Source organism: Cricetulus griseus, chromosome 4 (assembly GCF_003668045.3).
Source record: "Cricetulus griseus strain 17A/GY chromosome 4, alternate assembly CriGri-PICRH-1.0, whole genome shotgun sequence".
Taxonomy (NCBI): Eukaryota; Metazoa; Chordata; class Mammalia; order Rodentia; family Cricetidae; genus Cricetulus; species Cricetulus griseus.
Window position 1 is genome coordinate 196,470,138 of NC_048597.1, and position 17,264 is coordinate 196,487,401.

Here is a 17,264-nt window from a genome sequence, read left to right on the forward strand (position 1 = left end):
TGACATCTTAAGAGCCAGAGAATCAGAGTCAGAGCCTGGGGAGATGGCTTAGTGAGTAAGCCCCTTGCTCTACAAGCAAGACAAGCAAGTTCAGATCTGAGTCTAGATCCCCATCACCCACAGAAAAAGTCAGGTGTGGTGATGTGTATCCCTAGGCCCAGCACTGAGGGAGGGCGGAGACAGTTGTATCATAGAGACTCTCTGGCCAGCAAGTCAGACATCTGGTGAGCACTAGATTCACTGAGAGACCCTGTCTCAAAAATTAAGTTGGAGAACCATAGAAGACAACCTAAATTCACTCGTGGCCCCAACATGTTAACATATAGGTGAAGTTACCCCCTGAAACACATGTCCACACATACACACACACACACACACACACACACACACACACACACACACACACACACACGGTAAGTTTTCATGCTAAAAACATAAATTTAAAGACACCCTCAATTAGCAAGTGACTGAAAATGTGGAATCAGGTTGGTGGTAACACTGGCAGCACGAACACTATTTCCAGTGTAGCTCTGAACACCAGGGCTGGTTTGAATCTTGACACTCCGCTCAGCTCACTAATTTTTCAAGTGGTTACCTTCTTTGTGTAATGTGTCATCCAAGTGTAGCAACTCAGAAGATCCAATCCCACAAGAGCACCTATAATTAGAGAGTGATGATGCATTCTGGGAAGACAAATATGGATACCACAGAGGTGACGCATCAGCAGCCTGAAAATAATTAATGCTTATCCTCGTGAGGCCATCTATGCCAAGACACACGGGAACGGGTCACCACAGCCATAATGTCACCCAAAGATGGAAAAGTCATTTTTCTTACCTGCAGAAGTAGGTCACCGCAAGAACATTTCAGGGGGTGGGGGAGGAAAATCCCCAAGCCCACCCCAGAGTGGACATGAATAGATTTAATGACAGTCTTTGCACTTATTACCCTGGGCAAGATATCATTGGTTTATTTTGTATTTTCTCAGCATCTTAGAATGTGGTAAAGGACAAGAATCAAATATTTGGAGACAAAAAACAAAAAGGCAGTTACCAAAGCACTGCTTTTAAACTGAGAAAAGGCTCTCACATTTCAAACAGCAGATAGTTTTTGTTTTTGTTATTTGGTTTCTAATGACATAAAAATAAGATCAGACATTACCACATTAGAGTCCTTACTAGGAGGCTGACCAGAGTCTGGTAAAGGTGTCCCACGGCTCAGTATATGGCCCTCACAGGGAGGATACTGTACTTATACTTGGACTGTTTAAACACAGTTAGAGCTTGCAAAATGAACTGAGTCATGTAGTTCTTATTAGAGCCACTGTCCCTGAATAATAAATGGCTTCCCCAGTGAAGTTGCAGGTGTATAGAAGAGAGGATAATCAGGAAAGGAACTACCTGTACAATCTCCAGAAGGACCGTCCAGGCACTGAAGTCCACCCTGTTTGAAGCTTTGTGTAGTCATGGGTCAGAAAGGCTCAACACACAGCCAGCAGCTCTTTGATCAGTGCACCCTGGATCTGACACTTCATTTCCTTCTTGGGGACAAGAAAAATGCTTCCGAGAACCAGGCTTGTCTCTAATGATGAGCTCTTAATGAGCGTCACTTTCAAGAAATTTGTTCTGAAGTTTGATAAAGGCTACAGCCCATTCTTTGGCTCCAACTGAGCACCGAGGTACAGTGCTTCCTCCTTCCCATCAAGGGGACTGAAAAGGTCTCCCCTGTTTATTTTTTCCTGACATTTTTGCTAAGAGCAACCCCTTTTCACTTTTCACAGGATGTGGCTTCCTTTGCAGTCACTTTATCATTTGTATTCAGTGTCATTAGTGACCTTTGAGCTTAGTTACTCTATGCTTCTTCCTTCCACACTCACCCTTTCATCTTTCCATTTTAGCACAGAAGGACAGTTATACAATAAGTAAACAACAAAACCATGTTTTTCAGTGAATGGTGGTGGCGCACACCTTTAATCCCAGTACGTGGGAGGCAGAGGCAGGCGGATCTCTGTGAGTTTAAGCCAGCCTTGTCTACAGAGTGAGTTCCAGGGCAACCAAGGCTACACACAGAGAAATCCTGTCTTGAAAACAAAAACAAAACAACAGCAACAAAATTAACTACCATGGTTCTTCAATAGCAGGTAAATCACTACAGTGTAAAATTAACTCTTTTTCCAATGGAAGAAATATAATAAATACTCTAAGTACACAAAGGGATTCATGAAATGGAATATAGAAACCCTATCAAGAGTTTCAGAGTTATGTGCAAAGTCATCAGATATATTGTTCTTGAGATGTAGACAATAAAGTTACATGCTGTGAAATGGGGTGGGTTTGCTTTCTGTCTTCATTACTGTTAAATGAGTAGAATGAACTGCTTCTCATTGATTTAAGTATCAAGGCAGCCATTCAGTCAATATGTTCACTAGGTTCCTCCAGTGTGCCAAAGTGATGAATTAAAGGAAATCAAATATAGCACCAAACATAAAACTGGTGCTTTTTAGTTTTGTTGTTTTAAATCCTTATTAAATACAAGTAGTCATTCTCTGTTCTAGAAGTACCACTAACTCCAAAAACAATCTCACAAATTGTACCTAGCTGCAGAAAATGAGAATGGATGGTTGTAGTAAACCCACCTGAAGGTGGGCTCATCAAGCCTGACAGTGTCTGGACCATGTAAAGTCCATGGTAGTTTCACCAGCTCCCAAGTGGACACCTAGTGGGCATGCACTACAGTGGACCTGACATAGCTTCAGAACCAAAGCACCTATGCTCATGTTGTGTGTATATGATGTCACGCTGACCTCCTTCACATAAGGCTCAGGGAACATTGAAGAGAGTGCGGTGCAGACAGGCTAAAAGGCAACAGGACCAGGCAGGAAAAAAACTCCATATATAAATGGTGCTCGGTGCCCACATGTGAGGCAAGAATTTCCACATAAAACCTGACAAAGATTTAAAAAGGGATTTTAAAAACAAATGAACAAAGTCAAGCATGGCTTCTTGGTAGCAGCATTTTCTCAGGTGGGCTCTATTTGCTAGAGGCAAGCAGAGGCTCATGGCTCCTTTAAGAGAGGTTTCCTAATTCAGCATTATCAGCTAAAACTGCACAGCTCTTTTAAGAGGCCCTGCCACCAAACAGTTAAATGATGTTTACCAGCAGTTGGTAGCATGCTTCTTGGTGGTGGCATGTACCTAGAAACTCCATATAGTTTTGGAATAAGCATGGCTTCTACCAGTACTCTGCCATGAAGCTACTCTCAGAAAGCCAAGGAACAGGACAGGGCCAGCCGCAGCTTTAAGTTTAGCCCTGCTGTTTAGCAGATAAAAGATTCGTGGTCAGAAAAAGATAGACATATATGGTAAAGGCATTAAAAAAAAAAAGAAAGAAACAAAACCTCTAAACGGTTTAAGGTGTGTTTAAAAATATACGTAGGCTTGGAAGAGAAAAGAAAAAGGATAAAGTGGTTAAAAAACAAATAGAATGGCTAAGTGTGGTGGTACATACCTTTAATCCCAGCACTTAGGAGGCAGAGGCAGGCATATCTCTGTGATTTCAAGGCCAGCCTGGTTTACCGAGTGAATTCCAAGAAGATATACAGAGAAACCCTGTCTTAAAAATCTAAAAACTAAAAGTAAAGAAATTGAGTAATATTTTTAAAAGAAGCCACATAAAGATAGAAAATACACAGAGAGTTTGGATACTGTGTGTTATTGTGTTGTCTTTGAATTGTTTGATTGCTGAGGAAGGAGCAACAGTTGCTAAAAGACATTTGATTATAAATGCTGCTGGATTAATCCAACATTTATATTTTGAAAATGCCTTAAATTTTAAATTTAAGTCTAAGGGTATGTTACTTTGGAAAAGACATTTTGTTTTTGTTTCCACAGAAGATGAAAAGCTATGGATTCCTTCCAGACTAATATGGTTTGATCAAATAAGACCCCCTGAAGCAGTGGCCCAGGTGATCCAACATCCAAATCATCTGAGACAGCTTCAGAAAAGTATAGCCAGGATTTGGCCAGGTTTCTGCTTTTTCTCAGTATCCCCTTGGGACTGACAGCACCCCCAAACAGCAGTAAGCAGTTTAGAGAGAATGACACCCAAATTCCCAAATATTGTTTATACATTTTTCATTTAAATGAGGTTGGTTATAAATGGATAATGATCACAGTCAATCTCTTTGTAAAGGAAAAAAGGGAATATGATATAGAAATGAATACTTTGCTTTGGTATGGATTTTGGTTTATTGATACAAATTTAAGGTCAATTTTGTTTTAGTTATATTTTTACTCTTATTTAGATATTGTGTATTACAGCTCTTTTAAAAAATGTAATGTATAATTAAATACAGATTATAGATAATAACCTATAATAATCAAAACTTACAGCTTTGTTTGTTAGGTTTTCTGAATATACAGAGATATATTTCAACTGAATAGGTAGTCTTCAGAATGTTTCAAAGACCTACAGTATATGGTATTTAAAATGTTTTATTAGGGTTTTTCATGACAAAGAGACACAACTGCTCCTGGAAACAATTGTCAGAGAGGAAGATGGGCATCGAAGAAATTCATTATGGAGTTTGCCTTCAACAATGGCAAGACTAGCCATTTGGGCAAGAAACTGCTCTTGCCTGGACTGTTTGACTGTATGCTGTATAAACTGGACATACAGGACCAACAGGAAAGTAACTGCTGAACTTGCCAAAACAAGATGGGACAGTTCTTCAAGGTTCCTGTTCCATGGAAGAGTCTGCCAGACATAGTACAGGACACAGAAAAAAATGACTCACATACTGCCAATACAGATGGGACAATTTCAAATTTCCTGATTCACTGAGAAGTCTGCCAGATACTCTAGGACTGTAGGCTGAAGATGGAGACCCCAATGTAACAGAGGCAGTGACATGTATCCTTCTGAGATCTTTATTGGAGTTGAAGACAAGATAGTTATGGCTATGGTTTTCTTTAGTTATGATTAAAGATAAGTTACATATAAAACTTTAGACTCAAAAAGACAGGATAGATGATAGAATATTTTCTTTAAATTTTGCCAAATGTTAGTGAACTAAATATTGTTAACTATAGTTCTTACTTGATAACTGTTTTGTTATATATAATTTTACTATGTTAAAGTTAAAAGTTTTCTTTTTATTTAGACATAAAAGAGGAGATGATGGAGGAATGTCCTTCTGTATATGTTTCTCTTATTGGTTGATGAATAAAACACTGATTGGCCAGTAGCCAGCAGGAAGTATAGGCGGGGCTACCAGAAGAGGAGGGTTCTGGGGAGAGGACACAGAGGAGGCACCAGAGAGATGCCATATAGCTGCTGAAGGAGTAACATATGCCAGAGCATTATGGGTAAACTGCAGCCTCATGGCAATACATAGTTTAATAGAAATGGTTTAATAATTCAGAGAGAGCTAGCCAATAAGAAGCCTGAGCTATCAGCCAAAGAGTTTATAATTAATATAAGTCTCTTTGTGTTTATTTGGGGCTAAATAACTATGGGTCAGGGTGGGAAAGAAACTCCATCTACAGTGCAGAAAGACTAAAAGAGCCACTAGACCAGAAAGCTTTCTGTGAGATTATGTATCCTAAAAATGACAGAGAAGCTACACCCATGATAACTCAGTGACACAGCGGCCCAAACAAGACTTGAGCAATAACAGTATCAGTAGACATGCTAACATGGAAGGGGAGGATCTCACAGGTGTCCCACCCCTAGTTAACTACAGGCACCTAAAGACTGGTGAGAAAGGAAGTCTGCCTAGTTTTGAAAAGATAACTATGTTCTGCCAAAAGCCCTTTCTCTTGACTGTACTGCTCTTCTGTTACCTCCTACTTAGTAATCAAGAGGCTAGCTGCTATGTCTTAGTTTCCACAGTTATAATGAATATCTGTGGTGGCAAGAAAACAGGTACCAAGAACTAAGAAAAGCGAGGAAAAAAAAGAAGAAGAAGCAGCAGCAGCTGCATCCATTCTAGCTCTCCCCAAGAGTTTATCAAATGACATTTTCAGTCTCCCTAGCTTCTGGCAGAATGACCTTCATCCCAAAGGCCTCTCTCTGTGTTGCTATGTTGTCTGAAACCCCAAGTGTAATGCCCAACCCTTATACCTTGGGAAATGTTCTCCTCTCTATTTTTTTTTCTGACAATAAAGAGTTGAGGGCTTATTTTTAGAAGCAAGAAGTTCTAACTTCTAGAGAATGTTCAATAACTTGGGGTGGGGAAAAATGAGAACTGGCAAAAAGCAATAAAGCTTTGAAAGCAATATACTAGGTCATTTTCACCCCAAATTAGAGCTTCATGCCTCTAAGACATAAGCTAAATAATGTTGTTTGTGTTGCATTAACTTTGAGCTGTAATACGGCCAAAGTAGATTACAAGAGATCACAGAGAATAGTCATAACATTAGCAGCAGCTAGCAGGAGCGTGGGGCAAGCAATCACTCTTATAGATTCAGTTATAAGCTTCAGATCCCAGTGAGGGCCTGTGTGAGTGGGCGCACAATTGGAATATAAACACAGGACTTCATAAATAAGTACTGTACGAAAAAATGACCACCCCGCAGTCATTTTATTGATGAGTGCTGTCTGATGTTTCTCACTTGCTCAGATGCTCACTAAGTATATTTCTGAGAGATGGCAGAACCTTGGTAGGAGGGGTAGGGGCCAATAAATGCCTTAGTTCTACCTCTTCACTACCTAGCAACAAATGCTGTCTCCTTGTCAAGACTTATTACACTTATATGCTCTCATTTAATAGCTGGGCCTAAGCCCAAAATATTCTGAGTATTGTTAACATGTTATTTATTTATAATGATTTCCTTGTAACTAATTCTTTGTCAGATTTATATGTTTTGAGAGAAAAATCACCATAGACAAAAATGTAACATATATTTCAAGTGGAACTTTTGTGACAGAAAAACAAATACAGGGCTAGAGAGATGGTTCAACGGGTGCAAGTACTTGTTGATAATCTGAGTTCAATCCTCAGATTCCACATGGTGGAAAGAGAGAACAGATTCCTATAAGTTATCCTTTGACCTCTACATATGCATGATGGCATGTGTGTTACCTGCACACCACACACACAGACACACACACACACATGCACGCACACACACACTCTCTCTCTTTCTTTCTGTAAATGTAATTTAATTAAAGCAGATACAAATAGTACTCAACCTCCAGTAAACAGAACACTGCCAGATACTAGGCACTATCTGCAACTTAAAGTCATTTAAGGGACTTTCACATCTACACATGACAACCAACTAAGGAGAGCTGTATATTAACACCTGTGTACTCAGGTGGACCCTGGTGACAACTCCACTTATTGTTAGATCACAGTCAGCCCTATGTAGCCAAGGGCTCCACATCTGTAGGTACGATTGACTATAGATGGGAAATATCTAGTGGGAAAAGTTGTGTCTGTACTGTACATGTGCAGACCTTTTCTTCTTCTCCCCCCTCAGCAATATGGGAGAACAATGATTTACATAGTAGGCTTGAAAAGTAGTCAAGATAATTGAAAGTATAGAGGAGGAGGCACTCAAACTATTTGCAAATCATCATGGAATTTCGAACGGGTTTGAGCATCCTTGGAATCTGGTATAGAGAGGTTCTTGGAACAAGTATTCCACAGACACTAAGGTACAACTGTGTCACACTGTGTTTGTCTACTCAGCCTCTTGTACTCACAGCATTCTATAAGACACTGGTGTTATTGAAAGTTGGTTTTAATCCGTATACTTTGAAAACACATGCTGATGGGGGTGAGGAGATGCATGGGGACTCTTAGAGAATGGTGAAGGCTAAGGTTCTACTCAGAGCCCTGCTTCCTCCTCCTATTCTAAAGGATGTGGGCCAAATTACAGCCCAAAGTGGGAAAACTTCCCCATTACTATTCTCAACACACAAATCCCCAAAGGTAATGAAATTCCACTCATTCTTCAGATTCCAAAGCTCAACTAGGAAGAGCAGGAAGGGAGGAAGGCAGGAAACAGAGCAGCTATATGAAGCAAATGAAATAACTTTAACTTTTCCATTGTAGGAGTAACTTCACATTCACATTCAAGTTTTTTGGCTTGTTTTGTTTTTTTTTAATTTCTAAAGGACTAATGCTTATTGAGTAAATAATGAGAAAATTTTGTGCCCCAGATTCTAGTAACAGCCTGAATCCTTCACCAGTCTAAATTTTTTATACTATTAACATAAGTGACTTAGCATAAAGGTAAATGCACTTAAAACCACTTTACAAGCGAGGAAATGATGGTGTCAGATACTAGGAAACACAAGTTCACTAGATGGAAAAAATTGAAAATTAAAGAAAAAGAACCAATACATTTTCCAGAATAGGCTCCCTGTGGCTTGGATAACTAGACGGGTCTCAGTTACCACCATTAGGGAAACCGTTTTTTTCTGACTTCAGGTAAGGGCATCTTCCCAGAACTTCTGTTCCTGCCTTTTCTAGGCAGACTGTGCTGGTTACTTTATGCAAATAAAAACTTACTGGATACAAGAGATAGAAGAGAGAATCCCAAGAGTTGAAGATACACTAGGAGAAATAGACTCATCAACCAAAGAAAATCTTAAGTTCAACAAATCCCTAACACAAAATATCCAGAAAATATGGGATACCGTGAAAAGACCAAACCTAAGAATAATAGGTATAGAAAAAGGTGAAGAAAACCAACTCAAAGGCACAGAAAACATATTCAACAAAATCATAGAAGAAAACTTTCCCAACCTAAAATAAGACATGCCAATGAAAATACAAGAAGTCTACAGAACACCAAATAGACTGAACCAAAAAACAGTCTCCTCACCACATAATAATCAAAACACCAAACATACAGAATAAAGGAAAAATATTAAGAGCATCAAAGGAAAAAGGTCAAGTAACATATAAAGGCAAACCTCTCAGAATTACACCTGACTTTTCCATAGAAACTCAGAAGGCCAGAAGGTCCTGGATAGATATTCTACCTACACTAAGAGACCACGGATGCCAGCCCAGACTACTATACCCAGCAAAGCTTTCAATCAATATAGATGGAGAAAACAAGATATTCCATGACAAAACCAGATTCAAACAATACATATCCACCAATCGAGCCCTACAGAATGTTCTGGAAGGAAAACTGCAACCCAAGGAAGTTAACTACAACCAGAAAAATACAGATAATCCCACTTTACCAACAGCCACAAGGAAAAAAGGATAGAATCCCACATATAATTTCGCCACCAACACCAAATAAAAAACAAACAAGAATGAACAATCAATGGTCATTAAAATCCCTTAATATTAATGGTCTTAACTCACCTATAAAAAGACACAGATTAGCATAATGGATAAGAAGACAGAATCCATCCTTCTGCTGCATACAAGAAACACACCTCAACTTCAAAGACAGATGGTACCTAAGAATTAAAGATTGGGAAAGGATTTTCCTATCAAATGGACCCAAGAAACAAGTGGGGGTAGCAATCCTAATATCCAACAAATTGGACTTTAAATTAAAATCAATCAAAAGAGATGAAGGAGGGCACTTCCTACTCATCACAGGATAAATCCATCAGGATGAAGTCTCAATTCTGAACATTTATGCCCCAAATACAAAGGCATCCATATTTGTAAAAGAAACATTACTAAAACTCAAACCACACTTATAGTGGGAGACTTCAACACCCCACTCTCACCACTGGACAGGAACACTAGACAGAAACTTAACCACAAAACAAAGGAACTAATAGAAGTCATGGTGCAATTGGACTTAACAGATATCTATAGAACATTCCATCCAAATACAAAACAATTTACCTTCTTCTCAGCACCACATGGAATCTTCTCTAAAATTGACCACATACTTGGCAACATAGCAAAACTCAACAGGTACAAAAAAATTGAAATAACCCCCTGTATCTTATCAGACCACCATGCTTTAAAGTTAGAATTCAATAACACGAATTACAGAAAGCCTACAAACTCATGGAAATTAAGTAACACCCAATTGCACAATTCCTGGGTCAAGAAAGAAATAAAAAAAGAAATTAAATATTTCCTAGAATTCAATGAGAATGCCAACACAACATATCCAAACCTATGGAACACTTTGAAAGCAGTACTAAGAGGAAAGTTCATAGCGCTAAGTGCCCACATGAAGAAACAGGAGAATAATCACACTAGAGAATTAACAGCACAGCTGAAAGCTTTAGAACACAAAGAAGCCAATACATCCCGGAGGAGCAGATGCCAGGAAATAATCAAACTGAGGGCTGAAATCAATAATATGGAAACTAGGAGAACAATATAAAGAATCAATATAATGAAGAGTTGGTTCTTCGAGAAAATCAACAAGATAGACAAACCTTTATCCAAACTAACCAAACAGCAGAGAGTGAACATGCAAATTAATAAAATCAGGAATGAAAAGGGGGTCATAACAACAGACACAGAGGAAATACAGAGAATCATCAGGTCACACTTCGAAAACCTATATTCCTCAAAATTCAAAAAAATCTAAAGAAAATGGACAATTTTCTGGACAGATTTCACTTGCCAAAATTAAATCAAGAACAGATACACAACTTAAATAGACCTATAACCTCTAATGAAATAGAAGCAGTCATCAGAAGTCTTCCAACCAAAAAAAGCCCAGGGCCAGATGGCTTCAGTGCAAAATTCTACCAGAAATTCAAGGTACAGCTAATACCAATTCTCCTCAAAGTATTCCACACAATAGAAGCAGAAGGGTCATTGCCAAACTCTTTTTATGAGGCTTCAATAACCTTGATACCCAAGCCACACAAAGACACAACTAAGAAAGAGAACTACAGACCAATATCCCTCATGAACATTGATGCAAAAATTCTCAATAAAATACTGGCAAATTGAATCCAAGAATACATCAGAGAAATGATCTACCATGATCAAGTAGGCTTCATCCCAGGGATGCAAGGATGTTTCAACATACGAAAATCCATCAATGTAATCCATCATATAAACAGACTGAGGAAAAAAACCACATGATCATCTCACTAAATGCTGAAAAAGCTTTTGAGAAAATCCAACACCACTTCATGATAAAGGTGGCAGGATACAAGATTAACTCAAAAAACTCTGTAGCCCTACTATATATTGATGACACATTGGTGGAGAAAGAAATTAAAGAAACATCACACTTTACAATTGCCACAAAGAACATAAAATGCCTTGGGGGTAACACTAACCGAAAACATGAAAGACCTGTATCGCAAGAATTTGAGTCTCTACAGAAAGAAATTAAAGAAGATACCAGAAAATGGAAAGATGCTCTTGGATAGGTAGGATCAACATAGTAAAAATGGCTATCTTGCCAAAAGCAATCTACAGATCCAATGTAATCCCCATCAAAATCCCAACACAATTCTTCACAGACCTTGAAAAGGACAATTCTCAATTTTATATGGAGAAACAAAAGACCCAGGATAGCCAAAACAACCCTGTAAAATAAAGGAACTTCTGGAGGAATCACCATCCCTGATTTCAAGCTCTATTACAGAGCTATAGTCCTGGAAACAGCTTGGTATTGGCACAAAAATAGACAGGTAGACCAGTGGAATCGAGTAGAAAACCCTGATATTAACCCACACACCTATGAACACCTGATTTTTGACAAACAATACAAATTTATACAATGAAACAAAGAGAACATCTTCAACAAATGGTGCTGGCATTACTGGATGCAGACATGTAGAAGACTGCAGATAGACCAAGCCTATCACCATGCACAAAACTTGAGTCAAAATGGATCAAAGACCTCAACATAAATCCAGCCACACTGAACCTATTAGAAGATAAAGTGGGAAATACCCTTGAATTAATTGGTACAGGAGACCGATTTCCTGAACATTACACCAGTAGCACAGACACTGAGATCAACAATTGATAAATGGGACCTCCTGAAACTGAGAAGCTTCTGTAAGGCAAAGGAGACAGTCAGCAAGACAAAAACGACAGCCCACATACTGGAAAAAGATATTCACTAACCCCACATCTGACAGAGGGCTGATTTCCGAAATATACAAAGAACTCAAGAAGCTAGTCTCCAAAACACCAAAGAATCCAATTAAAAAGTGGGGTACAGGACTAAAAAGACAATTTTCAATAGAGGAATCTAAAATGGCAGGAAGACACATAAGAAAGTGTTCAACATCCTTAGCCATGGGAAAATGCAAATCAAAACAACTCTGAGATACCATCTTACTCCTGTTAGAATGGCTAAAATCAAAAATACCAATGACAGTTTATGCTGGAGAGGATGTGGAGAAAGGGGAACACTTCCTCCACTGCTGGTGGGAGTGCCAACTTGTACAGCCACTGTGGAAATCAGTATGGCGACTCCTCAGGAAAATGGGAATGAGTCTACCACAAGATCCAGCAATTGCACTCTTAGGTATATACCCAAAAGAAGCACAGTCATATAACAAGGATATCTGTTCAACGATGCTCATAGTAGCACTATTTTCAATAGCCAGAAACTGGAAGCAGCCTAGATGCCCCTCAACTGAAAAATGGATACAGAAAATGTGGTACATTTACACAATGGAGTACTACTCAGCGGGGAAAAAAAAACAATGGAATCTTGAAATTTGCAGGCAAATGGATGGAACTAGGAGAAACCATTCTGAGGGAGGTAACCCAATCACAAAAAGACAAACATGGTATGTACTCACTCATATGTGGATTTTAGACATAGAGTAAAGGATTACCAGCCTACAATCCACACTGCCAGAGAAGCTAGTAAACAAGGAGGATCCTAAGAGAGACAAACTTTGTCCCCTGGAGAAGGGGAAAGGGTCAATATCCCCTGAGCAAATTGGGAGCACGGGAAGAGGGGGGAGGGAGCTAGGAGAATGAGAAGGGGAGAGGAGGAGGGGTGAGGAAGATATGAGGGAGCAGAAAGGTTGAGTCAGGGAAGAATAGAAGATAACAAGAATGGAGATACCATAATAGAGGGAGACATTTTAGGTTTACAGAGAAATCAGGCACTAGGGAAATGTCTGGAGATCTACAAAGGTGACACCAGCTAACAATCTAAGCAATAGAGAAGAGGCTACCTTAAATGCCCTCCCCTGATAATGAGATTGATGACTGACTTATATGCCACCCAATAGCCCTCATCCAGCAGCTGGTGGAAGTAGAAGCAGACACTCACAACTAATTAGTGAACTGAACTGGAATCCAGATGTAGAGAAGGACAAGTGAAGAGCAACGGGTTCCAGACCAGACTAGTGAAACCCACAGAAACAGCTGACCTGAACAACGGGGAGCTCTTAGTCCCCAGACTGATAGCTGGGATACCAGCATGGGACTGATCCAGATCCCAGGAACATGGGTTTCAGTGAGAAAACCTCGGAAATCTACAGGACCTCCTGTAGTAGTTCAGTCCTTATCCCTAGCATAGGTGTGGACTTTGGGAGCCCATTCCACATATAGGGATACTCCCTGAGCCAAGACACACGGCATGGGCATAGGCCCTATCCCAAAGGACACAATATGGATGACACCATATGGAAGGCCTCACCATCCAGGCGGAGCAGAAAGGATATGTAATAGGTAGGGGTTTAGTTGGGGGGGGAGTGGTAGGGGAGGATGGGAGGGAGAAGGGAACTGGGATTGTCATGCAAAACAATCTTGTTTCTAATTCAAATAAAAAAATCTGCAAAAAAAAATTTACTGGAGAAAAATTCTTAGTCCTTACAGTTTGAATGTCTACTCCAATCTGATAAAGAGGGCACAATGTCACTGAGAAAAGAAGGCTCACTGAGTATTAACCAACACCTCGACTCTAGGCACAGCTATGTTGCCCAGAGAATGGCATTATTCCAGAGCCTGACTCTAATATTAAGGCTTAACTAGGAACTGTCCATAAAAACTTCTTATAAAAGTACTACTTTCTTGTATTGAAGTATCTAGTAACACTTTGACCAAATACCACCCAGTAGGCTGTTTGGGGTGCATTATGGAGCACCAGGGAATCCCAGATCTACCATCCTCTAAAGTCCTTGGTTAAGGTTTACCTTCTCATCTTGGTTGACAGATATATTTTGAAACTTGACATCAAAAAAAAAAAATCCTTGGGAGGTTTCCTAAAAGCAATTTTTTTAGTGGAGGTAAAATAGCATAGACACAAGTTAAATTGCCTTCAATGTTCCATGGACATACTTATCTTTTTAATATGGTAATACCACACTGATCTACAGTATAATTTAAGTGGAAATGTAAGATAGACTATACATTTTTGCTGCCTTGTAAAATAGCAATGCACTAAGCATAAACAGATTTCATCAAGCATGGCTTTTTCCTTGATGACCCAAGGTCAGCATTATGAATGACTAGCCATTATGTAGCCTTGAGTAAGTCTCTTGAATGGCTCCCAAGCTTCAGTGACCTCGTATTCACTATAGGAATGACAGTCTCTCTCCGGAATAGTGATGGTGGATTAAATGAGATCATGAACCACAGCCTCATGTGCGGGTTATCAAAAATCAATCCAAAATAGTAGCTGCTGACTCTTTCCCACTCACTTCTCAGTCTTTGACTGTGACCTAAAATACAAAGGTTGACCTATAGCTGTTAATTCTGAAGACATTACAATATATTTAAAACTCAATATTTTTAAGAAAAGAAAATTCTAACTTCTATTTCTTCTCATCTAGTAGAACTGATGTCAGAATAGATCACATATAGAAGACTAAAAATCTCTCTCTCTCTCTCTCTCTCTCTCTCTCTCACACACACACACACACACACCCACACACACACACACACACACACACACACACACACGATTTTAACTAAGCTTCTTTAGTTAGCCAGAGCTGAAGAAATCATTTTCCTCTAAAGCCCTGCCCACTTTGAAGGTCTACACAATAGCTTATGCTTTAATTTCATAAAAAAAAAAAAAAAAAAAAAAAAAACAGGCAAGAGGACAAGCCTGGGCCCTGCAGGTCAGCCATCCCTAAGATCCTGCCTCCTTGCCAACCACTCCCTCATAAAAAATAAGCTGAAGGAAACATCTGCACTGTAAAGGTAAAACTGCTTGTCTATCTTGATGTGCTGGCTCGGTATAACATGGAGGGAAGGAGACAGATGCCACCATGACAGCCTAATTACAACCCACTCTTGAGTAATCTCAGAGTCATAATTTCCACTATTTATAGTTCTTCACAAATAATCCTCTCTGCAGGAATATACTTTAAACCCAGGCCTCAAAGAACTCCCACCACGTTCTAAAAGACCATGGGCCCATCATCATAAAATCACCTAACCCATGAGTGAGTGAACAGAAACAGCTTACAGAATCGAGCTTGCAAGACTGGAGATAATTTCATTATAGATGATTATATAATGGATATGTTTAAAGAATTTAAAGAAGCTAAAGTATGCCAAGGGAAAAAGAGACATTCAAAATGTACAGGGAGACTTGAAAACAGAGGAGGGGGCAACAATATTTCTTAAAGAAAATAAATTAATAAAGATTGATCTCAGAAATATCATGGACAGGCATATAGGATATTGAATAGAGCTAAACAAATTTGAGCAATTAAAACCAGATATCAGCAACAGCAAGTATAGAGGATATGTTCTAAGCAGTTTATAAAATTCTCAAGATATAGATGAAATGGATAAGTTCCTAGAAATATAAATTATGAAAGCTACAGAAAGTGTGAAACATCTGAAACCTTCACAGAAGGGAGACAGTGGAGGAATATGGTGGCTGAGGAAGAAGATTCTTTAGCACTCTCTGCAAGGTGACAACTAGTTTAACATGGCAAATAAGGATCATAAAAATCAAGGGGCTTAGGTGAGACACCAAAGAGCCCTCTATGGATACAATCAAAACATGAGTCATTTGAAAAAGGCAGAACGATCAGTTGACTGTCACACTTCTCTCCAAACAGTAAGCAGCTCAGAACTAAGAGAGACATCTCCCATCTGCAGAAGGGTGAAAATTAATTCCTGCTCTCAACTCTGAAACCCAGTACTATTAGGTCCACCATGGTGAAAACCAGTGTTGGGCAAAACCCTACAGCCCCATCAAACAGGCTTGAATCTGCTATGAAGCAGTTCCAAGCTGCCACAAGTACTTTGGGTAGGTGGTTGAGGGCTTCCTCTATCTTTAGCCTTCGTGGTAGGAGCAGAACTCCAATGACTTGAGATCAGGACAGGAAACCAGCAAAAATGTTTCTCAGAGGACAGTTCCAATGCTACAGTGAAACGAATAGACAAAGGTCCTGGTTCACATGCCAGAACTCACAGACAACCTCTAAGCCAGTTCTGGCACTAGACAGACTCTGTGTACCTGCAGGACATACAGCATTTTGGCACACTAGTTCCAGACGTGTGTCCGGAGAATACTTTTCTCTACCCCAAGATAGTGCAGACCCATGGTGACTATAAGACTCAGGTAAGTAAGACAGAAATTAAAAATATACTTGTTTGTCAAGAAACCATTTCCACAACTCAGCCCCAACCTTAGGAAGCACAGCTACAGCTAGGCCAGCACACCCTGATGGAGTTTTAGAACCGCCCTAGCACTAGGCAAACTCCAATAGGACAGACTCATAGACTCTTGTGTCAGTATGCATCACCACTAGTTGTGCAGTGGGCTTCAGTAGTACCCATGGCTACTCAGGTTCTTGTGGTTGTAAGACCCAGATGACACCATTTAGGATCAGCACAGATCAGCCTTTATCAATACAACCCCAACCTCATACAGGGTAGTGTGGTATCAGACCCCATTTACTGGGTGTTAAACAAGAAACTTTGGCCTTTAATTCTCTTGTGGGCACATGAAACCCAACTCTGGGCAGATCCCATTGTCTCCTGTCCCTGCAAAGCCTGTCTCTGGACAGAGACTATAGAATACTTCCAATGCAAGGTTAATGAAATAGTTTATCAGCTGTTCCCTAGCATAGCATAGTGGCCAGTTATAGGCTCTTGAACTGTAAGTCAACAAGAGCAAGAGGCAGAACAATGAAGGGTAGACTTTATTGTCATTCCATGCTGTAACACTGTGGTGGACAGTGTGTCAGCAGGTGACATATTCTGACAGCTTTGATGGGAATAGGTATGATAGGAGCCTAGAGCTGGTCCATCTGTGGTGACTCTTCTCAGAGACACATGGAATTTCAGTAGCTGCTTATAAGGTCTGTGTTCCTACTCTGAAGAGGCTTGTGAGGACAAACTATTCTCTCTGGATAGCCTC

At 39.7% G+C, this 17,264-nt stretch overlaps 1 protein-coding gene across 4 annotated transcripts in view; it reads right to left on the reverse strand.

The window, feature by feature from the left end:
- Window positions 1-17,264, reverse strand: part of Ube3d (ubiquitin protein ligase E3D) — a 131,220-nt gene that overhangs the window by 20,011 nt on the left and 93,945 nt on the right. Inside the window, exon 10 of one of the 4 annotated variants that reach the window (XM_027411015.2) lies at window positions 596-657. The exons of the other annotated variants lie outside the window; for them this stretch is intronic. Coding sequence (XP_027266816.1) covers window positions 631-657 — 27 coding nt within the window. The 3' untranslated portion in view covers window positions 596-630. The remainder of the gene's footprint in view (window positions 1-595; window positions 658-17,264) is intronic. 4 annotated transcript variants of the gene reach the window in all.